The following is a 25,922-nucleotide window of genomic DNA, read 5'->3' as shown; positions in this document are numbered from 1 at the left end:
GACGTGGTGAGGCTTTTGTCGGCCGTAGTGTTGCACAGAACGACACAAGTATGAAAGCGAAGGTCCCCTTGATCATGGTCTTCAATCCTCAGAACCAGGCGTGGAAGCCTGTGAACAGTTTCAAGGATTTGTACAAGGATCAGTGGTACATTGCCGGGCTACCACATCCAGGTACGTAAGATACCATGTAAACTCTTGATGCAAGGAAAGTTTTGTAGCTTTCAGCTTTTTGCATCTTGGCTGTGTAAAACTGTTTGATGAAAGGTAGTGTTTGTATGCACTTGCAATGCGATATTATATTCACTTTTTCATTCTGAAAAAATACCAACGAAATGTAAGACACAGCCCAATATATGACTATGTGGTCGATTCTGTTGGATTAATTAGGACTAGTTGGCGCACCGTCAATAAAATAAGAACATGATAATGCTAATGTGATCAAACCTGATAAGCCAGTTAGTAAAAACTTCATTACTCTGTCTGGTGTTGTTAAAGGACTTCAGCAGTGTAAAGGAGCAGTGTAAAGGAAGGGATTGGTGCTTTATATCTAAAGTGGGGCGAAAGCCTTTTTCGGTAATATGCAAACGAATGCACATGAAGTAATCGAACATTATTCTTCTATAGAAAATGATAATCATCCCTACATGATTTGTTAGTAGTATGGTGTACAAGCAAAATCTTAAAGTTGTGCAAAATATATATACTGAAAATAATTTTTGAAAGTACAAAGGGCCCCGGATTCTGGTTTCGCCCCGGGCCCCTAAAATCTCAGGACCGGCCCTGATGCAGAGAATATGCTTGTTGAGAAAGAGGATGTGTGAGCCTGCTTAGTGCTGTTGATTAGCGCATTATTCTGTTAAAAGCTGCGTCTTATCATGAGATGATGGCACCAGATATTGTAATGATATAGTAACAGGCAGGATCTCTAGCCTTATTATGGCAGCTGCAACTTGGGTGAGCAGCTAGCAATCATGGACTCATTTTAACCCTACATACTCCATTGGGAAGCCTCGGCAGCTTTGCTTGCACCATCTACAAATGAGCTTTTTAAGCAGACAGGGTACCGGTGCTGGCTGATGACAATGTGCCAGCAGTCACTTCTGCATCATCACAAGATCATGCCCAATCAAAGATTTTCAGCAGAAAAATCACAACACATCAAATACAATTTGCAATAGAAACTTTGACTTGGTAGCCTCACAATGCAGGTGAGTGTGCAGTGCAGTGTCATAGTGTGTGGACCTCTCACAGGAGCAAACACTTTAGCTATCTGATTACTGGTGTGGGAGTAGTTCAAGGACCACAGTGCACATAGGATTAGACCAGTGACCTGTACTTCCATGGCATCCAATGCATCAACTTCACACCAACTGTTGCAGGAAGGACGCATCATCACCAATTATTATTACTCAACCACAGTGTACATGCCAGACCAAACGGAGAAACATAACACAACACAGGATGAGATGCCACTGCCAGCCACCCTAACCTAAAGTACTCCAAGAATCAATGGAAGAGGGGTACATCACAACAACATTTGCTACCACCCCATCATTCACAAGGACACTAATCACAGAAGCCAAATCCACCTATAACTTAGTCCAGTTAACATAACATGTCTTACAAGCATCATCCATGATTAAACTGGAAGGGCTTTTGGCAGACAGAGTGAAAACCCCAGCCATGAAAATCAGGGGGCTTTCTCTGTACCGTCGGCTTCTCTATCCGCTAACCGGACAACAAAAGAGTTGCTACCAAGTCAACTTACTACACAGATTCAAAAGTTCTGCCAAAGTCTACCATATGATGGGTAATATTAGCGATGGATCATCTACTGCGGTTACAACAAGACACAAGTCTTTATTAAAACATGCATCATTGTCGAGGTACCCTAACGATGAGCGCTACGAGGCTTATCTATGACCTGAACTAAGGATTCCTTCTTATTTGCACTTTGGGCAGTTGTTGCTTATTTCCCAGATGGAGTTCACTGGGGAGGGAACCAGCCACTGCTGTAGAGCTTATCTGATGGCCTTGGCATTGGCAGCCTGACACTGTCGACTTGGCCATGGTTCTTCCGAGCACCGTCATAAGTGGAAGACGAACAATTGGGCGGCACGGTCCCCTTGTTCAAGTCCTGTGGTGGAAGGAAGTAATTTGCAACAGCTACGTTGTTGTCAAGGACAGGGATATCACCTGTAAGAGTCCTGAATGCAAACTCCAGGCATGGGTCTGACCAGATACTTCGAAACAGCGACGACAGGGAATATCCGGGCATAGCATCAGCTGTTCCAACAAGTCCGTTCGGTTGCGGCGGAGCATCCACATTCTGGCATCCAACGTCTGTTAACGAGCATGCAGCAGATGCTCCTAGTATCTGTTCAGGAGCTGAAGGATACTTGTCTTCAGCATTTCCAGAAGTACTTGGGGCATGTGCACCATCTTTATTCTGAATTACTGGAGAGGAAATTGCCTTTGACTTAGGATTTTTGACCTGCTTTGCTGGTTGTAACTGACCATTGGTATCTGTAGCGCCGACAAGTGCATCACCAGGCACATCATTCGCTTCCTGGTCCCTTTTCACTGCAGTCAAACGAGGTGACGATCGAACAGGTGCAGCAATCTGTTTCACAGGTTCAGTTTTTTGCTTTTTCCCCTTGGGTTTCGGCTCCACATTTGCTTCTTCTCTTCCAGCAGATTCATGCTTCAGAGGCTGATCTTTCTCTCTTGCCATCTGAAGCTTCAATTCAGCCAGCCTCCCTTTGGAGACACCCTTCGGCTCCGATGATGGCCGCCCAGACTGTATATTTTAAAATAAAGGCTATTAGATGGTGCAGTAATAGTTAGGTTGACAATGAAAACATAGGTAGCAACAAAGATTCTTTGTGATTCACTCATTGTAAGTACAATAGAAACCTGAGGGCATCGTCAGTTTAGCACCACTTTCAGGTATATGACTAACAGTCCAAGACATTTAATATTCATCGAGAACATGAATGCTGATGTTTAGGTCAATATGGGGAATTTAACAGGCTGCGAAAGCGTGGCATACGCTGTAGGATACTAGAAAATTGGTAATTCACAGATGCATACCCAGTGCTGAAAGCTCCCACACAAAGGTGGGGTCTGGGGAAGGGAATTTCTAGAGCCTTTCCCTTGCATAATAATTCTGGAGTCATAATTCTGCAAGGAGGCAGGTTCGAACCCAGGAACTCCAGGCCACAAGTGGAAACACTCTACTACTGGCCCGCCCTTCAAAATTGCAATCAGTAAGAAGGTACTTATTTTAAATGAATAATTTGACAATCCAACCATCCAAACTATGTTTAGTTCAGCGATTAGGACTTCTCATACCCCTTCTCTCTTATATTTCAGAAAAGCTGATAGAATTAATCAATGTATCCCTTTAGATTGCTGCTAATGTACAGACAGCGCCAGATTGGCAACTGGCCTAAAGTTTTGTACATTCCTCATCTTTAATGCGAATGCAGAGCTCCTGACATTTCAGGTAAAAAAATGGGCATGGCATGTTCTAGAAAAAACTGTAAGAATTTTGTAGGTGCGTCAAGAAATCATAGGTTATCTAGTGTACATTAGCAAACAAAACATTTTTGCACTATCCTAGAACTAATTTAATACTACCGGAAAAGGGGAAATCAAATGTACATGCAACGATTTACCTAAATATGAATTTTAAATTTCACAAAAAAATCATACATATCCATGATAATGATACATGAACACCTGAAAAAATAAATATGATCAAGTTTCTACTGTACCAAAAAGATAAGTGGTTGCTATTACACTGTTCAAACAATAAGTCAAACATTTTGTGTTTTTTGTGCAGGGTGCATTTGGTCATCTTTCTGTATTATATTCCATAGGCACTTGTGCTATAACATGATGCAACAGTAAGTCAAACATTTTGTCTTTTTCGTGCAGGGTGCATTTGGTCATGTTTCTGTACGATATTCCATAGGCACTTGTGCTATAACATGATGCACTTGTATGATTTTTTTTAGATGCATAATTAGGTAAACCCAAACTCAAGTAGCCCTCAAAAAGGGAACATTTTTTTTATTTCACAACGTTTTTACTTTATCAATTGAATAATTAGTTGACACAAGATGTTTAATATGTAGACAAAATTCAAATAAGAAATGCCATAAGAGAAGGAACATACATGTTGAGACTGGTTCCCTGAAACCTGCAGGTCCTCAATTTTTCTCTTGTTTGGCGTCACAACACGGTCACTGGTATCTTGGGATTCGAGATAGAGGTGAACTTCTTTGAGAGAACGAAATTCGTAGCTATTTGTAGGATCAATGTAGAACTGTATATATCAAATGATTAGATCAACTATAAGTACAAAACAGAGGGTTAAGTGGACAAGAAACAGAATGATGTCAAAGTCCAACATAAATTGGTCATAACACCTTGTGGAAAAACGCCTAAAAGCTATTCTAAGAAAACAACTCAAGTAGGAGTAGTCTCTATCGATTATATAATTTCTAGGTAGGACACAATCACTTACAGCTCATTAAGGATTCATTTCGTTTAAAAAAGGCATGTATCTTCTTGTGCTCAGATGGATGTATCTAGACATATTTCAGTGCTAAATACATCCATTTGAGCAACAAGTAATTCCGGACAGAGGTAGTACTCCCTCCGTAAACTAATATAAGAGTGTTTAGATCACTAAAGTAGTGATCTGAACGCTCTTATATTAGTTTACAGAGGGAGTACTATATAAGGTTCAAAGGTAGGAAAGAGGCTTAGCTGCTTTCAACTCAATTTCATATTCATACCATGACAAGAACAAGGTTCAATGAATTTTTGCGTTGAAGCCGTAAAACTATTCAAGATTCACCGCGTTGCTCATGCATACAGTTGTTGGCAAACAACAATGCAATATACAACCTAGATCACCAGCATATTTACTTACTTACTTACTTACGAAGCCTTTTATCCCAAACAAGTTGGGGTAGGCTAGATATGAAACCCTTTCACGAGGACTTCCCAGGAGGTCACCCATCCTAGTACTACTCTTGCCCAAATGGGTTTCATACCCAAAAGACTGGCTAGTTTTTACGTTGGCTCGCCAAGCCTATCACAACCCTTAGATATGAAACCCTTTCACGAGGACTTCCTAGGAGGTCACCCATCCTAGTACTATTCTCGCTCAAATGGGTTTCATACCTATGGGACTGGCTAGTTTTTACGTTGGCTCGCCAAGCCTATCACACCCCTCCTCCTTTACCCGGGCTTGGGACCGGCTATGCCTAGAAGACATAGGCGGAGTTATTTAATTGAACTAAATTGACCCGAGGATTGCTAATGAAAAATGAAAGTTTTTTTTACAGTGTGAAAAGGGAAAGGTTAGTAGTAGTCTAAGCCCCACTACAGAAAACCGCACAAATTCAACTGCAAGTGAGGAGTTGTTTTCTATCAAAAAACTAACAAAACTTGTTTTTAAGGTCTTTGTACCTTTTTCGTTGGAACCGAGACTGCAACAGGCATCAGAGTGGTAGCATAAACACGTACACACAGAGTTAAATTATTTGAGTAAATTCCACTTTCACCTCCTTAGTAACGACGTTGTGACAATATTTACCATATTTAAACGGTCTTGCCACATTTACTCCTTAGTTGTGATCTTGTGATGTTTATTTACCCATTTTCCCCTCAGACTGACAAGGTGGACCCATATATCAGGATGATGTGGAAGCTGACTAGTCTGAAACTCAGGCCGTATTTGCAATATGGCGAAGGAGCAGTGCGGTGGAGGCGGAGCTAGCCAAAACTTATCCGCCAAAGTTGACAAAATTCCATAGAGCTTAACTGAATTTGATGAAATTTGAGGGATTTCAACATAATTTTGTATTGCCCCTAACAAGTATGTGTCCTAGTTGTCTTATGCAGTAAGATGTCATGTCATCCTAACAAGTTTGAAGTTTCCATAGCATGCCCTAGGGATCTAACTCGTCCGTTTGATATAATAATAAATAATAAAAGAAATGGGGTAAAAGTTGTCGCAATGTCACAACTAAGGGGGTAAAATGTGGCAGGATTTAACAGGGCTCACAGGATCACAACTGAAAAATAAAAAAAATGGAATTTACTCCAAATATTTCCACAATTAACCAAAGGAAACATACTGCACCTTGTCCCTCCTGGCCCTAGTTCCATGCCGAACCTTTCTAGGCCTGTACTCTTTCAACCAACCATCAGGTAACCCCTCTCCGGCAGGCTCGCGTTTGGTATTAACCTAGGCAGGTAGGCAAGAAGTATGAATTAAGAAAACCTGCCAAATATTACTACTGAATTATAGAAAGAGTTTGGAGTGTCCATATATACCATGATCCCGTTTGGGAAGTGCAAGCCACAGGATCCTGTCTGCCTAAAACATCCTAAATCATGCAAGGAAATGGTAAGCATCTGAATGAAGCATATAAACACATGGAGCTTACTGTGAAAGAGGCATGCAGTCAAGCATTTATGTACTTTGCTGAAATAATAATACGCTGGCGGTCTGGAGCCGTCTGTAAGGAAAGCTGATGGGACAAGGCTTTTATGGGAGCACTACAGAAAAGGTGTTTGCAGAACATGAGCTGAGCCTGTTCAAATCCACTCCTGAATCCTGATACCTCAGTTGAGCTACTAATAGAACTTGCTAATCCCAGCTCCTCGACAAAAGGGTGTAGCCGCACAAACTCAAGAGTGTAGCTGCTAAAAAGGTACTACTGCTAGTATCCTTCTTTTAACCAGGAGGACTAGTCGATTTTGTAAGATGCTGGCTATGGTGATCTGCCCTATGTCCCAAGCCCAATTGTTGCTACTTTTTTTGAACAAAATATCTCTTTGTTTCGCAAAAAAAGGAGAATAAAAATCCCCTTTTTGAGCGCGCGCACACACACACACATGCACCGGAGATAACTCAACAAACCCACCCAGTAGGAACTTCTGCTTGGGAGATTAGTAAGCAGCTCATGGTTCCAAGACAAATCTCTGACCAGGAGAAAAGTAGGCAGGGAGGGAGGGGGGGAGCAAAGACCTGAGCAATACTAGTACTACCATAATTATTTTATTTTACTTTGCACCGGAAAGGATGGCGTTTCTGTGGATTCTTTAACGAGAGAAGCAAACGATTTACTGATCATAAATAATCACAGATAAACGCCGAGGATATTGCACTCGGGTGTCGGAATCCAGATCCAAAACCTCACACAAAGCACTAGTATTACCACTCAGGCAAGCAGCACAGCAGCAAGCACCACAAATCTTGGCATATTCGCATGAACAAGAGCATGCGCATGCTCTTGGCACACAATCGTACTAGTAAAAAACGCTAGGCTCCCTCCCCGTAGAACACGGAAATCCATTGGGGAAAGCAAACTACTACTGCTCTCGAACTTGAGTTGGAAAAAATCAGCAAGAAAGAAAAAGGAGTGGTTGCGGCCGGCAAGAAACGAGGAGGCCGAGCAGAGCAGGAGCACTGACCTTATTACGGGCCAGGGCTACGGTGCGGTGGCCATGGAGGTCGGTCCGCGCAGGCAGAGGCCAGGTGGTTGGGGAGAGGAGGAGGAGGAGACCGGGAGGGAGGGAGAATGACAGCAGGAGGTGCGCGAGGAAGGCCAGGAGCACGACGCACTGGGAGTAGGAGTAGGAGGAGTCGCAGGAGGGCAGCAAAGGCGGCCTCCGCTTTCTCTCTCTCTTTGTTTTACCGGCCCGATCTGACAGATGCCTCTCCGTCTCCCCCGTCTGGTGATTCCGTCAAGTGAAGGCGACGCTCGCTCCTCGCTCATGCGTGGACTGTGACAGTGTCGTCCAACCGTCCCTCCCGCCCTCGGGCTGCTCGGTGGTGTGGGTAATGATGGTGGCGTCCTTCCTCGCGCCACGGCCGCTACTGGACAAGGCAAGGCCGGGGAGGGAAGCCAAGACGTCGCGCCAACCGTGGGTGGTGGTTGATGGAATGGAGGTGATGGAGGTGGAGCCATTTCTTCCTTTCTTTCTTTGCTCCGCTTTGCCCATGCCTGCCTCTGCTCACTCACTGTCTTTTGACTGACTGGACTCGGCGGTTTTTATTGCCTATACGTAAATGAGGCAACAGCTCGCCTCGATGCAGAAGGTGTCCCTCCTGCTTCTTTTTAATTGTGACACATGTGCCTTTTGTCTGATCAAGTCAGTGCAATCTCTGCTTGTTGTAAGCTCATTTTCTTTCTTCCTTTCTTTTTTGAGGCGAATTTCTTGTGCTTCCATAGCGCTGCATGTGTGCATGGCATTGGCATGGCTTCAGCGTTGGCATTTACTAAGAACCAGCACACCGCTTGGCTTTAAAGAATCAAGGTCTATGGCGTCTGCCTAGCTGCCCGACTAGCCTAGCCCCAGCGAGTTTTGTGCTAGCCCTACCCTGCGCGTGAGGAGGGAGGTAGACTTTGATCGCCCCTCCCTCCCAATTATTGGTCTCTCTCATCTGAATCCTCACAGTAGATATTAGTACTACCAAGATGAGATGACACCCGCATTCTCCATCCAGTCATCCATGGACATGGATAAAGAAAGGATCATCGTTATCATCACAAGAATCCCTGAGTCTGGCCAGACGAATGAGATGCTCTTCCTTGACTCTGAGCCTGAGCCACCGAAAGGATCCAAGAGATAAGATGGGCAGCAGCAGCAAGGAATCCAATTCCCTAACCTCACCAGCAATGTAATCTAAGCTAGCTGCATCCATCACATTCAGATACAGTGACACGGCTGATGGGAAATCACATTAGCAGGTGCGTATTTTAACCTTTAAATTACCGCTAGTGAACCAGACGAGGACCACGTACTACTACCCCTTTCCCTGTGCGCCGAGTGCCTCGAGAAACGTGGACTGGACCGCGCGCTAGGCCGGTTGGTGCTGCACTGCTTGCATACTCCCAGGTAGCAGATTCAACTCTCAAGGCGCAGCAAGAAAAAGATCCGATTCAGAAAAGAGAAAACTACGGCGTCCCCTCCCCTCCCGTCCGTCTCGGTGAATGAACGAGTAGCCAGGACACGGCGCCGTACCTCTCGCTGCAGTCGAGTCGACGGTGGCCTCCCTCCTCCGCGGCCGGCGTCGTCCCGGGCTACGCACTCATGTCGGCGACAAAAACGGCGCCGTCGACGGGCAACATCAATGGCAGGAGCGATTAGGAATACTAGTACCAAGGAATGGATGCCAACTGTTCTCTTCTGGCGAGTGATCGATCTGATCTCACCCACTACAACGGGGGAGACGAGAAGAAGGCGTCGCTCGCGAGTGGCGCGTCTCCGTCCCGTTTCCCTCGCCTCTCCGAACGCCAGATCTGTTGACTGTTTCGGATTACTGCCTTTTTTTTTCGAGATAAGGATTACATACCGCCTGTCTCTCTCTGCTGCTACCTCGCCCATGAGGCCCGATAGCCCATACAAGGTCTGTCGGCTGCCTGTTTCCGACCTTTGTGTGCTGCGTGTCTGCTGTCTGGCCCATAAGGCCCAATGACGCGTGCTGTCTTTTTGGTACCGTGACTCTCTGAGTAGGACAAATACGAAAATAAACGCTCCCTCCGCCCGGAATTGCTTGTCTAACATCGAAATAGTTATAGATACATTCATTTAAGCGACAAACAATTTTAGACGCAGGGAGTAGCAAATGCTCTCGGAGTGGCCGTTTCATTTAAGCCACAAAGTCTCAGTGCTGCACGAGAAAGGATCAGTGTCAACTGTCAAGAGCATCTAGTCAAGGTCATTATTCCCCACGCTGGCATATTCCAAGACCCTCCTAACTATGGCCTAATTGACCCACAATTTTGAGGACAGAGCTATATACTTATTTTCGAAAATGGGCCTACTCTCTTCGCCACACTAGTTACTTGCCCCTACACGTGGTTACTCAAAAAAAAAAAAAAGAACTTGCCCCTACACGTGATTGCCTCATCGAACATCCGCATGACCTTTTGCCATTACATTGGCGTGAAAATTTACGATCTGACTTTTACTAGTTGGACACAACAATGACACTTTAGTCATTATGTTGCTAAGAGCATTTACAGTCGGACTTTACAAATCCCGCTCGTCAAACGTTCGCGGACGCGTCCGGGCATGTCCGCAGGTACTGATCGGACACCCCTTATATTTTCCATTCTGCATCCACGTATCTCATATCCAACGCTTTATATCCGTATTATCAATGCACACGTTGATCTATCCTAAATGATCAAATAACAGACAATAAAATTGAGCTGCAAAGGAACACAAGATCGACTGCAAACGAACATAACATACTTCATCACATCCAAAAGAATCATAGTTTGTCCACGGACAAGTTCATGAACTTCTACAACTGAAATTGATATAACTATTGAGGAGGAGGAGGAGGAGGAGGAGGAGGAGGAGGGGGATCACCACTTGCTCGCCGGGCCTTTGCCCTTTCGGTCACCGGCACAACTGCAGGCGTCTGTGGCTGGTGGAGGGTCTTGGTCGTCGGACGACGAGGTGCAGCTGTCGCCAGCGTCAGAGTTGGAGTCGGAGAGGACAATGAGCCCCTTCATCCGACGGACCGCCCTATCCTGCTCCCGCTTTAGCCTTGCCACCCGAGCCTTTCTCCGCCGCTGCCTCCTTCGCCTCACTCTGACTGCTCAATAGCTAGTCGGAGCGCCTTGGCGTTCTTCCGTCGGAGGCGGCGAGCGTCCGTCTCCACAGCCGTGAGGGAGCGGCGGTACACCCAGGCGAGGAGATGCGCGTCCTCGTCGGCGTCCGGCTCCGTCCCGGGGTGGCGGCGCGCGGACTGCTCCGCCGCCTCCCTCTCCCGTGCAGGCTGCCTCTCGCGGCGCGTGCCTCCAACTCCAGAGTGCGCGTGCGGGCCGGAGGCGCGGGCACAAGCACCCAACGCTAGCCACATGCAGGAGCGGCCGACGGGGGGAAGGAGACGACGCGGGGCCGGCACGGACTGTGCTGACCGGGCGTCGTTGTGCGCGGGCCGGGAGGGTCCAGCTTCGGCGTCCGCGCTGCACCGGCGCGGGAGGTGCGACGGCGCTCCAGATTCGAAGCTGCCGTCGATGTCCACCTTGGACCACTCCAGCACAATGCGGAGGGCCATCTCCTCCTCGTAGTTGAGCTCCGAGCCGGAGTCGCTGCCGGAGCTGCTCATCATGGTGGATGGGATCGGAAAGTGTGAGGGAGAGGAGTGGACAGAGCGAGAAAGAGAGGGACAAAGTGAGCTAAGGTTTTGAGCTCGCCACCCGGATTGGGTTTTTTGTGGGGTCCGTGGTGGGCCGGGCCTGTCAGGCGAACGCGCCCGGGCGTCCCGGGCTACCTCATATCCGCCCTACATTTGGGCTGGATATGAGGGGTGCCGGTCAGCCCATGAACCCGACATTCGTCTGTAGTTTGAGAGATCCGGCTGGTTCAATTTTTTGTGACCGGTCACTGACCGGACCATCTGTCTGAGCGTTTGAGACGGATATGAGAGGCCCGGCTGCAGATGAGTTGATGTGGACATGATTTGTTGAACCCAACGATGGAAAATATTTTTGTTTCTAGCCGCCACGTGCTAGAGTTGGCGACGTTGGCACGTGTGTGTTCTCTCTTCTTGAAGGCATTGTTATGGAAGAAAGTATAACTTAGCTGTAGAGATTTAGGTTGTGCCTTGTCTTGGTTCTGCCGTACGTTGTTGTGTACTAGGAGTATTATTATAGATGTTTTAGACTCGTTGATGTGTGCCAATTTTAATCAAATCATGGATATGCAGAGGCCAGGAGGTACGACCTTCCTCTTTGAAAGAGAAGGTAAAAGCGTGTCGGCGTGACTATGTATTGTATCTCAATCATCAAATACACCCTTTTATCCATGTGTAAAACCACACACACATAAGCAAGCAGCAACATCATCAAACAAAACCACTCTTTGACACTTACAAAATACACAACCTCTTAACTTCAAGTCCAGCGTCCACGTCCTTGCTCACTGCTCTCGTTTCACCATCGACATACTTGGAGGCTGGAGCAGCTTTATTGGGTTGGGATTTGGGAAGCAAGCACACAAAAATATATTGTTGATTTAGTTGTAGGCGTCCGGGTTGGCGATGAGGTACGCCTCGGCGGCCTTGAAGATGGCGGTCACGGACTCCTTGGCCTTGCCGACCTCGTACTGGGCCTCCCCCACGCCCGGCAGCAGCTTGTACGTGGACTCCACCTTGACGACGCTGCCGCCGCCGCCGGCCGCCGGCTCCACCTTGATGCACGACGTGGCCGTCTCGATCACCGTGCCCACGTGCCCGCCCTCGAGAAGGGTCGACCGGGGACATGGATTTTTCCTAACCAGTTAGGCGCGCAACTAGTATCTGAGACGCACATCTACCTTGCCGTCAATTCAACATGGCCCACTATGTTGTCAGCTCTAGATGGTATTTCAACGTTCCACGATTTTCGTCGGCGTGTATATGGTGCTGTATTCCATCTGATTGGACATGCTAGCTGACAGGTCTATAGATTCGGTTGTCGTCAGGTCCTTCACATGCATTGTTATCGCTCCATGCTGCCTTTTATCAGTCAGACCTACCATACTAGTACTTAGTATGCTGCTAATTGTATGGATTGGTACTACTAATTACCCGAAAATAGCACACTATATTTTTTTCTGCTAACCGCGTTAGGCGCCATTGATTTGGCATAAAAAAATGACTTACGGTTCTCAAGTTCTTCGTTTTGCCATACTATAGCACGACACACGCAAACAAAAAGTACTGCACCAGATAGTTTCACAACCGGGATAGGTGGGACCAGCACCTTCAGCGGGGGAGGCCACATATGTAGTCCACGCAGGACTTTAATGAAGTATAGTACAGAACTTAGTGCGTCTTTTTGGCGCCATTGGTTTGTTCTTCACTGTTATCATTTTGTCAGTGTAAATTATGTTCTAGAATATGTCTAATTTCCTACTGCTTGCAATTTTCGTTTAGAAGTCAACGCCTGCGAGCTTTTGGAATCAAGCATGGCGTGCGCTCTTCGGAGGCATAAACATGATTTGACAATGCACTGGCTCAAGCGGCGTGAACAGTGCATGTTGCCAAAGGAAGGGACAACTCTACAGAGGTTAGGCTCAGCTGGGAACAGATTAAATTAAGGGTCGCGCTAACTGTCACACATGTGGTAGGAAGGGAGACGCACCACACGTCTCTAATGTAAACAGATTGCCACGTCATCGCATGCATGCATGCAGCAATCTTTTTGGATTTTCAGTTTTTAAAATGTTTTATCTCTTAAACAAAAGATACGATTGAAAATCCGTTTTCACCATTAAATCCCTCGCGATGAGATCTTCGAAACTAGATCCCATATTGATATGCTTTGATGAAAAAAAATTGGATTAAAAGTTGCCATGTCTATTGCATATGAATTGTCATGATGTTTACACTGAAGTTGCCATGATATGTTTCAGTTATTTTCTTCTACATTTAAAAGTAAATTTTGACATTTATAAAACGGGGAATTAAGAAACTAGACTTGCCATGAACCATAAACTAAAATTGCCATGATACATGCACGTAAAATTGCCATGGTTCATACAAAAAATAATTTTGATGGTCAAAGTACTGGAGTTGCCATCATCAAAATACTAAAATTGCCATGATCTACAAACTAAAATTGCCACATGGCAAATTTAGTTTAAGCCCTATGGCAACTGCAGTGTAAACATCATGACAACTTCTGGCAAAAAAAAATTCGTCGAAACATATCAACATGGAGTCTAGTTTTGAAGATCTCGTCGAGACGGATTTAATGGTGAAAACGGATTTTTAGTTCACTTTTTATTTAAGAGATACAACATTTTTAAGCCGAAAACCAAAAAAAAATCGGCTGATGTCATCTATTCATACGTGGCAAAATGAGTGATGATGGAGGCGTGTGAGCGATGTGCAAGCGTCCACACGTGTGGGCGTTAACATTTTCGTAAATTAATACCAGCGTTCGAACAGAGGTTAGGCTATAACACCTCACGGATTGCACACAACAAAAAAACTCAGTCGTACCACAAAAAGAAACTCGGTCCAGCTTTACCACTACCCGATCGCCCATTGTGTCCACTGCATTATTTTAGTCACTCACAAAAACGGCCTTGCCGATAACTGCGTAGCAAATACTCGGCAGATGAACTATACTTGTTAAATTAATTAGGACCTTTGGCAAGTGCGGTGGACATGCAAAATAGTATGTGTAATTTTCTTAAACTGTTTATACAATGTAACGTTCAAGTAAATTTTCAAAAAAAAAACCATACCATTCAACTAAATGTACAAAAATCTCTCTAGAAAAAATACTAATTAAAAATTGGTAACGCTAAACTTAATACTAAAAATAGGCAGCTATACTTCTATCGCATTGTACAAAAATATGAACCCGTAAGTAGTGACAAATACTTGCCTCGATTAATACATCAACATTAGTATGACGAGGATATTATGGACGACGAAACCGAGGTAAAATGCAAGTATGATATCTAACGAGTTTGATGATAGAGCTGAGTACACCACCTTTCCACCTAAATGGAGATGCGGATCCGCGAGGTGGTGTGTGGTTGATGACTTGACTCCGAACAGAAGAGAAGCATCACATGGTCCAATGTTCTAGATGTGTACGCAGTGTTATGTGAATATGAATGTGTAGTGGAATGAATGAATCAGTAGTATATACCTCCCCACAAAAAAAATACTATATACCAAAATGTATTGCCAAAGGATACTGTAAGATTTGCTCAACAACAAGAGATGTGCACGTCTTTGTGTATATGATGATATATGAGGAAGGAGGATAGCTCTGGAAATTTGGAGGAAGGCACTCGTCGTCGTCCTCCTCCTCTAGCTGACCATGGGCACGACACAAGAGATTGAACGAATTGCCGGAGAAGACAATTGGAGGAATTGCGGTTAGTTAGATGCTTGCTAAAGTGCTAAAGTACAAAGGTCAAATTATGTGTAGCTGGCTAGTCATTTACCTAAACTCAAGTCCTTCATCTTAGATCACTCGTAAAATTGATGCCTGGTTAGGTGCAGTTGGTCAGACATAGGTTGCAATGAAACACCAATATCCTTTGTGTATTGTTAAAGTCCTTCTACCTAGGCCATGAAAGACCGATCATGGTATGTGAATGTCAATTTGTAAAGATCCGAAATCGGGTGTGTGCCACTAAATTCTTATATATATGCCATAAAATACCAGTCATAGTATGTGAAAAACTATATTGGGGGTGCGGTTGCGAACTCAAATAATATCTTGTGTCTAATCGAGAATGAATTCGACATGGGACGAGGAGAGTCCCGATCTGATATATGTATCGCTATACTCCTTTTACCAAGGCCATAGAAGACCGGCCATTGTATGCGAATATCAATTTGTAAAGATTAGCCACTAAAGTTCTTCTACATATGTCATAAAAGACATGTCCTATTGTGTGAAACTCATATAAGTCCCTTTACATGGGCCATGAAAGACCGATCATGGCATGTGAATGTCAATTTGTAAAGATCCAAAATCGGGTGTGTGCCACTAAAGTTCTTCTACATATGCCATAAAAGACCGGCCATATTATGTGAAAGTCCATATTACGGGTGCGGTTGCCAGCTCATAATATCTTGTGTCAAGTCGAGAACGAAACCGACATGGGACGAGGAGAGTCCCGATATCCTTTGTGTATTGTTAAAGTCCTTCTACCTAGGCCATGAAAGACCGATCATGGTATGTGAATGTCAATTTGTAAAGATCAGAAAACGGGTGTGTGCCACTAAATTCTTATATATATGCCATAAAAGACCGCTCATAGTATGTGAAAATCTATATTAGGGGTGCGGTTGCGAACTCAAATAATATCTTGTGTCTAGTCGAGAATGAATTCGACATGGGACGAGGAGAGTCCCGATCTGATATATGTATCGCTATACTCCTTTTACCAAGGCCATAGAAGACCGGCCATTGTATGCGAATATCAATTTGTAAAGATTAGCCACTAAAGTTCTTCTGCATATGTCATAAAAGACATGTCATATTATGTGAAAGTTCATATAAGGGGTGCGATTTTAACTCATATAAGTCCTTCTACCTAGTCCATGAAAGACTGATCATGGCATGTGAATGTCAAATTGTAAAGATCCAAAATCGGGTGTGTGCCAGTAAAGTTCTTCTACATATGCCATAAAAGACCGGCCATATTATGTGAAAGTCCATATTACGGGTGCGGTTGCCATCTCAAATAATATCGTGTGTCTAGTCGAGAACGAAATCGACATGGAACGAAATCGAGCGCTTAAGCACCAGGCATATTGAATCAAAGTTCTTTATCCGGGCATCTAGCTTCGTAATAATGTCCTACAAAGGTCCAGTTGAAACACGAGTAGCATCTAAAGTCCTTCGTGATTGAGAACTTAAGCACCGGGCATGTTGAATCAAAGTTCTATATCTGGGGGACTAGCTTCGTACTAATATCCTACAAAAGTCAATTGAAACACCGAAAACTAATATATCAAAGTGATATAGCAAGAATCATTTGTAGTTGGAGTGAACTTGTTAAGTCCTTCTGGTTCGTGGGCTTATGTACCAGACACATTGGTTCAAAGTGCTAAAATGGTCCAATTTGAAACACATATAGAATCTAAAGTCCTTCATGATCGAGCACTTAAGCACCGATCATGTTGAATCAAAGTCCTTCGCGATCGAGAACTTAAGCACCGGTCATGTTGAATCAAAGTCCTTCATGATCGAGCGCTTAAGCACCGAGCATGTCGAATCAAAGTTCTTTATCCAGGGGGTTATCTTCATACTAATGTCCTGCAAAGGTCCAATTGAAACATGATTAACATCTAAAGTCCATCGTGATCGAGCACTTAAGCACCGATCATGTTGAATCAAAGTCCTTCAGGATCGAGCACTTAAGCACCGTTCATGTTGAATCAAAATCCTTCATGATCAAGCGCTTAAGTACCGGGCATGGCGAATCAAAGATGTTTATCCAAGGGTTTAGCTTCATATTGCTGTCCTACAAAGGTCCAACTGAAACACGAGTAGCATGTAAAGTCCTTCGTGATTGCGCTCTTAAGCACCGGGCACGTTGAATCAAAGTTCTATATCCGGGGGACCATCTTCGTACTAATATCCTACAAAGGTCCAAATGAAACGCGAGTAGCATCTAAAGTCCTTTGTGATTGAGCACTGAAGCACCGGTCATGTTGAATCAAAGTTCTATATCCGGGGGACTAGCTTAATACTAATATCCTACAAAGGTCCAATTGAAACACTGAAAACTAATATATCAAAGTGATATGGCAAGAATCGTGTGCGGTTGGAAAAAAAACTTGATAAATTCCATCGGTCTCAAGGTCGTAAGTGTCCAGCACGTTTGATCAAATTGTCTAGTGTTATATGCGACCAAGTGTCTAGTGTTGACAATATCACAGGCATATTTTGGCTACATCAAGGAGCTAAATAAAGCATGCTGACCAAATTCCATAGCACTAAATAGTGGGAAAACACAATGAACATATCAAAGAAATTCTATTGGCCAGCACAAACAAATACACGTAAAATAAGCTGCACCTTAGTTGATCTGTACAAAGCTCATTGCAGTGCTAGTCTTTTGAGGACAAAAATCCATTTAGCTAGCTTTAGAACTTAACAATCAACAGAAAAAGGCATATACTGCATGCGTGAAAGTCGGTTGCAGGAAGATATAAATAAATAAAAAGAGGCAACCAGCTGAACTGTAGGCATTCCAAAGGTGATGGTACGGTCTATGTGCTACTAAACCGTATTCATCTTGAACTACAAATCTGTAAGCAAGCAGCAAGAATTAATCCCAGCTCGCTGAAGACTGTCTTGCATCCCTGTATGTTTCTTTGGCATTGACCATACTTAATACCAAATCCTGTTTCCCAAGAGTACAGGTCGTAGGAGTCGTAAGCTTCAGCCAAAGAATCGAACTCTTGGCTGATCTCTGGATTTATGACGCACTCTAACTCCCTATCCGCATAATTTCTCATGGCCTTGTCCAAAGCACTTCTCCTTCCTGGTAATGTGGCACAGCAGTCTGGTATCTTGCCATGTCAGACACTACATAATTGAGAATTGTTAAACATCTTGCAAAGAAATTTAAAAATAGGAAAAGTGAAGTGCACATTGCTCCAATATGGGTCCAGAATTACTTGCCTTGCACACAACTAAGACTGAAAATTACTTGCATTACTTGCCAGCATGGACTATATATATTTATGAGCACTTTATACGCAAATCATATATGGCCATCAAGCAGTTTGAATTCAACACGTACCAAGAAATAACAACAATTTGATCCACAAAAGTGAAAAATCCTCATAGGGCTCTGATTTGGAAATGTGTCTCATATTGTTCAACACATCTGCATGATTCTCACCGCAACTATAATGTGGATAGAAATCTGCACAATTATATTGCTATCGAGATATAGTTTGGCTCCCCAAATCCGACAAGAGTGGATCGAACTCATAACTAATTGCAGGGCTTCTGCCCGCACTGGTCGAACTGTCCCTCTCATCCATATTTTATCTTACTGTACAATATAAGACCAATGAGAATTTGTAACCGACCTGATTATTATTTGACTAGAAAGAATAAACCACTGGAATGATTCCTCGACACAAAAATATTGATTATGATGCATCTATACTCTGTGGAGACAAAATCATGATCGAGGACAAACATTAATGAGATGGAGAGAGAGTACCTTCCCGGCCTGGAGCAGGAGTGTGTAGCGATTCAGGCGAGGGCGAACTGTGGCTGGCAGTGGTGTCCTTGGAATCAATATCTGGGACGGTGGAAAAAATTGGATTGGACCGTGAAACTTCGGATTCTTAATCAGTAGCCGAAGATTTCCTCCGTCTTCGCTTGGGGAAGGAGGTGCTTATTGGAGATAAGACATGCTCCCCGTCGTCTTCATCCTCGGTCCATCCCGTATCTGGGACGCACACCGCAGCGGGCGGCGCCGAACAAAAGCTGTTCATGGCATCCCACGCAAGAGAGATTGAAGGCCATGGTGGAGAACGCGATGAAAAGAAAAGCTTTTGAGATGGAAACCAACCTGAACAGCAGATCTGTGAGTGACTCCGGTTCAAGATCCGTTGGCTCCATCGTGGGTACTGCGTTGGCCGGCGGGGGTGCGCGGTACTGCGTTGGCCGACCGGAGTGGTTCACGGCGATGAGGAGCGTCTTCCGGACGCGATTCAAAAATTGAAATCTGGATTGGCTCGGCGTGGATGGGGTAGCTGGGTCGTGGTGTAAATGATGGCAGTCGTGGGCGAGTACGAGTAGGTACGGGGCGTAGGCATGGTACATATGATTTGACTGTATTCATACCGTATATCCAGAAGAAAATTGGAAGAGGGATGATTGGATGGGGCCAGGTGGGCCACGCTCGCTCGCATCCAAATGAAACAGCGACGGCAGCGATTGGCGTTGCGCGCGCATACAGTTAGACATCGCCATATTCGGTCGACCGGCACTCGCACCCGTCCGCGTCCAGGAAGTCCAGCCTCTCCTTCACGACGCTGAAGGGCATGGCTGCATGCAAGGCCAACCAACCTGCGTGTCACGTTCACGTGCCTGCTGAAGGCGAAGTTGAACTGCATGTATGCGGTACGTACCGGAGGTGAAGTTGAACTGCCTGACGCTGCCGACGCCGCCCTCGCCCTCGACGGGGTGGGCGCTGGCGACGACCTGCGGGGCCAGCTTGGGCGCCAGCGTGTGCCAGTCCATGACGCCGGCGCGGAACAGCCGTGGCGCCGCCACGGACGCCTCGATCTCGTGCGCCCAGCTCTTCTTGGTGGAGGCCATCGCGCGCTGTTCGTGCCTGCGTGCGTGATGATCAGCTCGCGCTTGTGTCTGCCTGGAGAGTGGACGTAGTCCCTATAAATAAACTCGTCGACTCCAAAGCCGGGGTTGGTGAAGCTAGGCTTGGCCGGACCGGTCCGGTGAGCGAGGCGCCATGCCGGGCCGGGCGTCCAGGTTTTCTACATTGGATGGCACACTAAGCTTTTAGTATTATGAGAGATCATGAATCCATCAATATTTGCTTTAGTTAAAGGAAGATTGTTTTGACGGGCTCCGAGATAAGATTACCTGGGGTTGGTGTGGTCAGAGCCAAGGAACAGACTGAATTACTGAACTGATTGGAAGCACACTTGCATAGTCGCATATGCATGCGTAGTCAGCAGTGCAAGGTTACATCCACTTCATTCAGTTTCTTTAGATCAACGACTTGGGTTGCCAGGCCAGAGAAGGAAAAAGTCAGGGGAAGAGATGAGATAATCCTGTTGTCGAAACAAATGCGGAACCATCTTGACGTACGGCGTTGCTTTGTTTTACCAACTCTACTATCTGCAACAAGGCTGGAAAATACAGTAAGACATACTAGCAAGGGCACTGTGGGTGACACTTTTATTCAGCATCGACACTATTTTCGGGCAACTTCTTCCTGGCACACCATTTCATCAGTTTCTTCTTCTTCCTCTTCCTCTTCATCAGACTGGGTTGTGCTGAATCCGGCTTCTTCTCTCATACTGCAGTACATCATTTGCATCCTTGTCGACCTGACAAAGTGAAACACACCATCAATTATAACATTATTAGCTGAAGCATTAAGACTGCTGACAATTTACATACTTTTAGCCTTACTAGATGACCCGTTGCGCCCATGGCGCAAAGACCGAGCGCAAGCCAGGTATTGGAGGAGTGTGCATTGAAATATGTGGATACAGATTGAAACATATGTAAGAGCCTTTTTAGTTGGCATACATCTGGACTTATCTGAGCTAATATTCTTGATAAGGCATCTTCACACTAAAAATTTCAAAAGGTAGAGCTTGCATAATTGCAAAGAGAACATGCTGTAGAAAAAGGAAGATTATTTTCCTTTGTGTGTGCCATAAGATGTTGATGTGCATTCTTTGGTGAAGTGGTGTGGATCGGTAACGAAATACTTTGGATCATTTGCATGGTAGATGCCTAGTAGAATTAATTGTTAGATGCATAAAATGATAGAACTTTTCAATGCATTTTTTGATAAGTCTATATACTTTCTGTAATATTTAATAGTAAAAGAGCCAGTGCGTTCTAATGCCAGAAAAAAAATCATAACCTCCACAGGCCATGACAATATTTTGCTGCATCACCGATAACATTTTGGCGAACATTTTGTTCAATTTCATTAAAAAAATAATACATGAACTTTTTTAAATCATGTACATTTTTTTATTTCTAACACATTTGTTTTCAAAATTTTGAACATTTTATGAATATGCAAATATTTTTTAAAAATTATAAACATTGTTTGAATCCACAGATATTTTATTGTTTATTGAATACTTTTATTTTATTCAAAATTTATATTTTTTAAGTTTTAGAACATTTTTAGGTATAAAATTATATAATTTAGAGGAGAACAAAAGAATATATAAAATTAAAATAAAAAATAAAAACGAAATTTAAAAACAGGCCGGCTTAACGGGCGCTGCGTCTTCTCCCAGCGTGCAGAGCGTATTATAGGAGGTCCCTACTCTGTGGGCCGGCTTAAGTGGTGGATTCCCCTGTGTGAATTTTTTTTGGCTTATAGTTGGCATCGGTGGGAATATTTTGCAATTTTCGGGGTAATTTATGTGACATACCGCCAAACGCACGAATGACTTTATTCTTGTAAGTTTTTTTGAGGGATACTTTATTATTAGGTATAGATTCGATTGGGTGCCATCTGTTGTGGGCCTGTTTTTTTCGTGGCCCATTTAAGAACGCCTCATTTGGCATGTTTACGGCAGAACACGATGAGGCAGGGTGATATACTGATTCTTCTGTTTACTGAAATTTTTTGATTCTTCAACTGTAGTAAGAGTGAAATAAATACTTGTTTGTTTCGTTATTCCCAATACTTGGTGGATATGTATCTAGCAAGTATCCATATAACATTGGGTATCCAACAAGATATGCCAGGTTTTGCATGATTGGTCATTTCGTTCATAGGTTTCAATACTAAATGGAGAAAGAAAGTTTCTCCATGCTAACTCTGTTTGACCCACAAAACAGACATATTTCCTCATCCCAGGTGATGGAACAGAACGATAAGCGTTACAGCCCAATTGACAGATTCAGTATTACACGGAACTGGAACTGCTACTCTGCCAGAGCAGAAACTGAAACCAACAACCAAAAGGCAACAACAATACCTATTCTTGTTACTGCTGAACCAACATTTAGCAATATGCCCATATTGATCTCAACTAATTTAGAAAGATCAGGCCACCACAGCTTGGCCAAAGGGCATTCAAAGAACAATTGAGAAATATCACCAACAAGGTCGTGCCTATCACACTGCCTATTGGGGCTAAGAAACCCTATAAACACATGGAACCCGATGGGAATTTCAGTTTGCAACAGAGCAGGAGTTGTACACCATAATCCCAGAAGAGTATATCTCAGGACAATAACATCTTTCTACCGGCAAACGATATAGAAGATGTTATATGCAGCAATCCATGCCACAAAACCATGAGCCTCCAAAACCGTCAAATGGGCAGTACAAATTCTCCCGGCAGTCAATTTTGGGTGCACTCAACTCGGACAAAGGAACTCACAAATAGAACAAAAGCACGTCCACCCTGACCGAACTGTTCAGCACAACCAGCAACAAATTAGACTGAAGTTCACTTCAAATTCAAGATGTGGACCATGCTTTGTTAGGGTGGGGAATCATAGATAAATGAACCATGCTCCAGAACAGATCTACAAGCAAGTTGAGACTGCTCTTAGATCAACCATGGTCCTTGGCCTCTCCTCCAATTGACAGGCTGCTGCAGCTACACCATCGCCGATGGCTCCTTGGCCTATGTGATTAAATAAATTAGGAAAGAAAGAGGATCAAATTCTGGTGATGGTTAAGGTGATTTTATTGTACCATCGCTGGTGTGGGGTCGGCGACGCCAATGCCATGTGCACCTTCCTGGCTAGCATCCTCTCCTCCCTGTCATCTTCGTCCAATGAGAAAGGCTGGGGGGACAATGAGGACGCGGATCTGGTGTCCTGGGAGTGGTTAGCGCAAGATATGAGAAAGTAAGCTGAGAAATGGGAAATATGCCTTGTCAAGATTTAACTCCATAAACAGGTTGTGTCATAGAATTACACGATCACGTATGATGTAAGGACTCAAGCACATATTGTTACGTTGTCCTGTGCCTAGACTTATTATTTATTCCCTTTGATCAATGGACAATCAAAGTAATTTATCAGACGCTCCATTGCGCAAACAACAGTCGGATACAACAAGAGCATCAGTTAGTTTTCCATCATTAATTAGCCTACATAGACAAATGAAATCTAATTGTCAAGAGAGGTTGCAAGAGAAAGGTCATTCAAGATCTGCGCCATATGTGATAGTAAATATGTATATCCACAATGAAATAAGCACTGGACAACAAAACAAGGATGATTTGATATACCTTGCTTTCAGGAATTCAATTTTGACGTCATTTGATGATTGAGCCATGAAAGTAAGGACATATCCAAACCTGAGGTGCATGAAGCAAGGCAATGAGCTAAATTAGTGCATCTAGTACATATTTGACTCACTCTACACTCTAGGCTTCCATAGCATGACAGTAATCTTAGGTCACTCATGGGAAATAAAACAAATCGAAGACCAAGATTTGCATATGGCGAATGGAGGAATGAAGCCATACCTACAGGAGAAATTCTTGCATTCATGCTACAAATCCCGAAAAGGAAAATCAAACCTCCTCTCTAGAGCCTCTGCCCTGTTAATATCTTAGACGCATAAGCGCCACAGCAGAAGATTCCTAAGACGGTTATGCAAAAAAAAAGATCTTGTGAGCACCTGCACACTATAAATCATGATATATTTCTTATTTCTTACTAAGATATAAAAGCAGTGTATTCAGTAACACGATTTACCTGAGAAATCAGGCTTAGTTTTCTATCTTGTGAGCCATTAGTAGGTAGCTCTGCTTTTAGATAAAAATCTAAAAAAAGGAGACACATACAGATATATCTCAGGAATGTACACCAAATATGCTCAGTTGCTCATTATACATGAACTCAGGTGCTCATAAAAGATACATCTAGCCATACAGATGTTGCTCTTCCTAGTTCTTGATGGTGCACCAAGGAAAAATATCAATATCACTCAACAGTAAACATTTGTACATCCTTCTACAGCAAAATCAAAGTGCCACATGCATATGTCATAGGAGACGAAATAATTACATTAATAATACTTAGGTAATCGAAAAGTCTGTACTAATTGATGCTGGTCCTTTATGAAATTTAGACCATATGTCTCAGCAAGCATATTCTCCTAAGAAAGAAGGCAAGTCTAGGCACACCAAAAGTTTCATCTGTGAGAAGCATTTTCACAAACACATGCTGTGCTACTTGTTCTACTAATCAAAGAAAACCAACAAGCAGAGAGGAGAAAACCCAGCAACCTGCAAGCTGAAGATGAGCAGAAATGGATAGCACATGGACACCCTCTTCCGTCCCTGCACTGCTGCCCCCTTTCTCGTCTAGCTTCGGGAGGCCAGCCACCCCCGTTGCTCCCATGATCCCTGCTGCCAGCTCCATCTTCATCCTCTGCTGCAAGGCCTTGTCATTTCGTCAAACACACACAACATAAAAACAAATATTATGCAGAAGCATATAGATAGAAAGGAAAATTAAACTTGGATTGAAAATCCCCTTCCTTTCCATTTGGAATCCGGTCTCACATGAAAAAACTGAGAAATGTTCTTATTCTTGTGCTGCCTAATGCCAACAGATCCGACCAATCTACAAATTAGTGTGTAGATCATGAAAAGAAAACACAGGGAATGATGGGGGCAGAAGGTTGCAACCGACCTGGAGATGAACACCATGCCACCACTGAAAAATCAGTGTAGGAATCAACAGCAACCCAAACACTATGTGCATAAGAAGAAGAAAAAAGGAAGGATGATCTCAGTTCACCATGGGAAAATGAGGAAAGGAGGAAGAAAGAGCTCACCTGTGTCGCATCTCTCCTCCATGAACTGGCAACCGTCCTTGACCTCTCCCCCTCTGCACACAGCCGCCGGGGTGGGGACCCTGCTGCCCTCACTGTAGCAACCGCTCCTTCTCGACCTACGGCCGATCTAGAATCATGGCGCGCGGCATCGGATGGCGGCGACCCCCGAAGAGGAAGAGCTCGGGAAGGACGATGGAGAGGGAGGGTGGAGGCCATGGCAGAGGTAAGGACGCCGGGAAGGGGGCAGGGAAAATGGGCCCGCGAGAGAGGCGGCGGGGGGCGAGCCACGACCTCCGTCACGCCACCATGACCAATTGACCACGGCCTCCTCCTCATCACGCATCTGTCCCCTGCCACCACGACTCCCTCCATCCCAGGATCATGGGGAGGATGCATCTGGAGAGCAGCTAGTGGGCGCCGGGCCGCCGGCTGGGGGGAGCGGCCGGAGAGGAGGAGACGAGCGGGGAGAGGAGGGGCGGCGTGGGGAGAGGAGGAGACGAGCGGGGAGAGAGGAGGCGGCTGGCTTGCTTTTTTCTTTTTACCCCTCGTCGGTCTGGGGCTCCCACGCACGCCATTCTCTCGGCCCCACACATAAAGAGACCCACTCGTCATCCACTCTCGAAGCAGTCATAAACGTGAAAAAAAACGACGGCTGACCAATTGCCAGCGGTCAAAAAAAAGCACAGTAAAAGAATCGCACGGTCCAACCAGCGTCGCGCGCGCGGAGGCCTCAGAATGGCGGGTTGGGTACCCTTCAAAAAAAAAAATGGCGGGTTGGGTAGCGTCCTTTATATGTTCGATAGATGGATGAAAAAAAACGTGTGCCAGTATCAACTATACCGTGATATCAGTTCCTG

General features: G+C 44.6%; 3 protein-coding genes and 1 long non-coding RNA gene across 6 annotated transcripts; all 4 read right to left on the bottom strand.

Moving 5' to 3' along the window:
• Positions 1 to 1,567: 1,567 nt before the first annotated feature.
• On the bottom strand, positions 1,568 to 9,327 carry LOC123190189 (uncharacterized). 3 transcript variants are annotated; one of them, XM_044602786.1, is made up of 5 exons: positions 9,055 to 9,327; positions 6,358 to 6,410; positions 6,164 to 6,268; positions 4,184 to 4,333; positions 1,568 to 2,800 (listed from the first exon to the last, which is right to left on the bottom strand). In XM_044602786.1, the coding sequence occupies exons 2-5, from the start codon at positions 6,358 to 6,360 to the stop codon at positions 1,988 to 1,990; spliced, it is 1,071 nt and encodes a 356-aa protein (XP_044458721.1). In that variant the 5' UTR covers positions 6,361 to 6,410; positions 9,055 to 9,327; the 3' UTR covers positions 1,568 to 1,987. The 3 variants fall into 3 exon arrangements, with proteins under 3 accessions (XP_044458721.1, XP_044458720.1, XP_044458722.1); XM_044602785.1 differs by lacking the exon at positions 9,055 to 9,327 and adding an exon at positions 7,501 to 7,779; XM_044602787.1 differs by lacking the exons at positions 4,184 to 4,333; positions 6,164 to 6,268; positions 6,358 to 6,410; positions 9,055 to 9,327 and adding an exon at positions 3,094 to 4,103.
• Positions 9,328 to 12,063: 2,736 nt separating this feature from the next.
• Positions 12,064 to 19,856, bottom strand: LOC123185919 (pathogenesis-related protein 1-like). The gene is made up of 3 exons (XM_044597727.1): positions 19,667 to 19,856; positions 19,520 to 19,583; positions 12,064 to 12,319 (listed from the first exon to the last, which is right to left on the bottom strand). Exons 1-3 carry the CDS (start codon positions 19,854 to 19,856, stop codon positions 12,064 to 12,066), a joined length of 510 nt encoding a protein of 169 aa, XP_044453662.1.
• LOC123185920 (uncharacterized) lies at positions 17,503 to 19,339 on the bottom strand. Its single transcript, XR_006493527.1, has 3 exons — positions 19,105 to 19,339; positions 18,751 to 19,019; positions 17,503 to 18,101 (listed from the first exon to the last, which is right to left on the bottom strand). It is a non-coding gene; the product is annotated as an uncharacterized lncRNA (long non-coding RNA).
• Positions 19,857 to 22,223: 2,367 nt separating the features above from the next.
• LOC123191846 (uncharacterized) lies at positions 22,224 to 25,677 on the bottom strand. Its single transcript, XM_044604422.1, has 8 exons — positions 25,066 to 25,677; positions 24,921 to 24,944; positions 24,512 to 24,659; positions 23,979 to 24,046; positions 23,747 to 23,863; positions 23,507 to 23,575; positions 22,966 to 23,090; positions 22,224 to 22,894 (listed from the first exon to the last, which is right to left on the bottom strand). The coding sequence occupies exons 1-5, from the start codon at positions 25,675 to 25,677 to the stop codon at positions 23,825 to 23,827; spliced, it is 891 nt and encodes a 296-aa protein (XP_044460357.1). The 3' UTR covers positions 22,224 to 22,894; positions 22,966 to 23,090; positions 23,507 to 23,575; positions 23,747 to 23,824.
• Between the last annotated feature and the right edge of the window lie 245 nt (positions 25,678 to 25,922).

Source organism: Triticum aestivum, chromosome 2A, assembly GCF_018294505.1.
Source record: "Triticum aestivum cultivar Chinese Spring chromosome 2A, IWGSC CS RefSeq v2.1, whole genome shotgun sequence".
Lineage (NCBI taxonomy): Eukaryota > Viridiplantae > Streptophyta > Magnoliopsida > Poales > Poaceae > Triticum > Triticum aestivum.
Note: the sequence above shows the minus strand (reverse complement) of the source record. Positions and strands in the feature narration are given on the sequence as shown.

Coding starts and splice junctions, on each gene's coding strand:
- LOC123190189 (XM_044602786.1), bottom strand. Junction 4,334..6,163: donor CTAGGGCCAGGAGGGACAAG/GTGCAGTATGTT, acceptor TGATATATACAG/TTCTACATTGATCCTACAAA. Junction 2,801..4,183: donor CAGGGAACCAGTCTCAACAT/GTATGTTCCTTC, acceptor TAAAATATACAG/TCTGGGCGGCCATCATCGGA.
- LOC123185919 (XM_044597727.1), bottom strand. CDS start 19,856: ATGGCCTCCACCAAGAAGAGCTGGGCGCACGAGATCGAGGCGTCCGTG. Junction 19,584..19,666: donor GCAGTTCAACTTCACCTCCG/GTACGTACCGCA, acceptor CCTTGCATGCAG/CCATGCCCTTCAGCGTCGTG. Junction 12,320..19,519: donor GCGGACGGGTGCGAGTGCCG/GTCGACCGAATA, acceptor CTAACTGGTTAG/GAAAAATCCATGTCCCCGGT.
- LOC123191846 (XM_044604422.1), bottom strand. CDS start 25,677: ATGACGAGTGGGTCTCTTTATGTGTGGGGCCGAGAGAATGGCGTGCGT. Junction 24,945..25,065: donor GGAGGAGAGATGCGACACAG/GTGAGCTCTTTC, acceptor CTGATTTTTCAG/TGGTGGCATGGTGTTCATCT. Junction 24,660..24,920: donor GGCATGGTGTTCATCTCCAG/GTCGGTTGCAAC, acceptor AAGGCCTTGCAG/CAGAGGATGAAGATGGAGCT.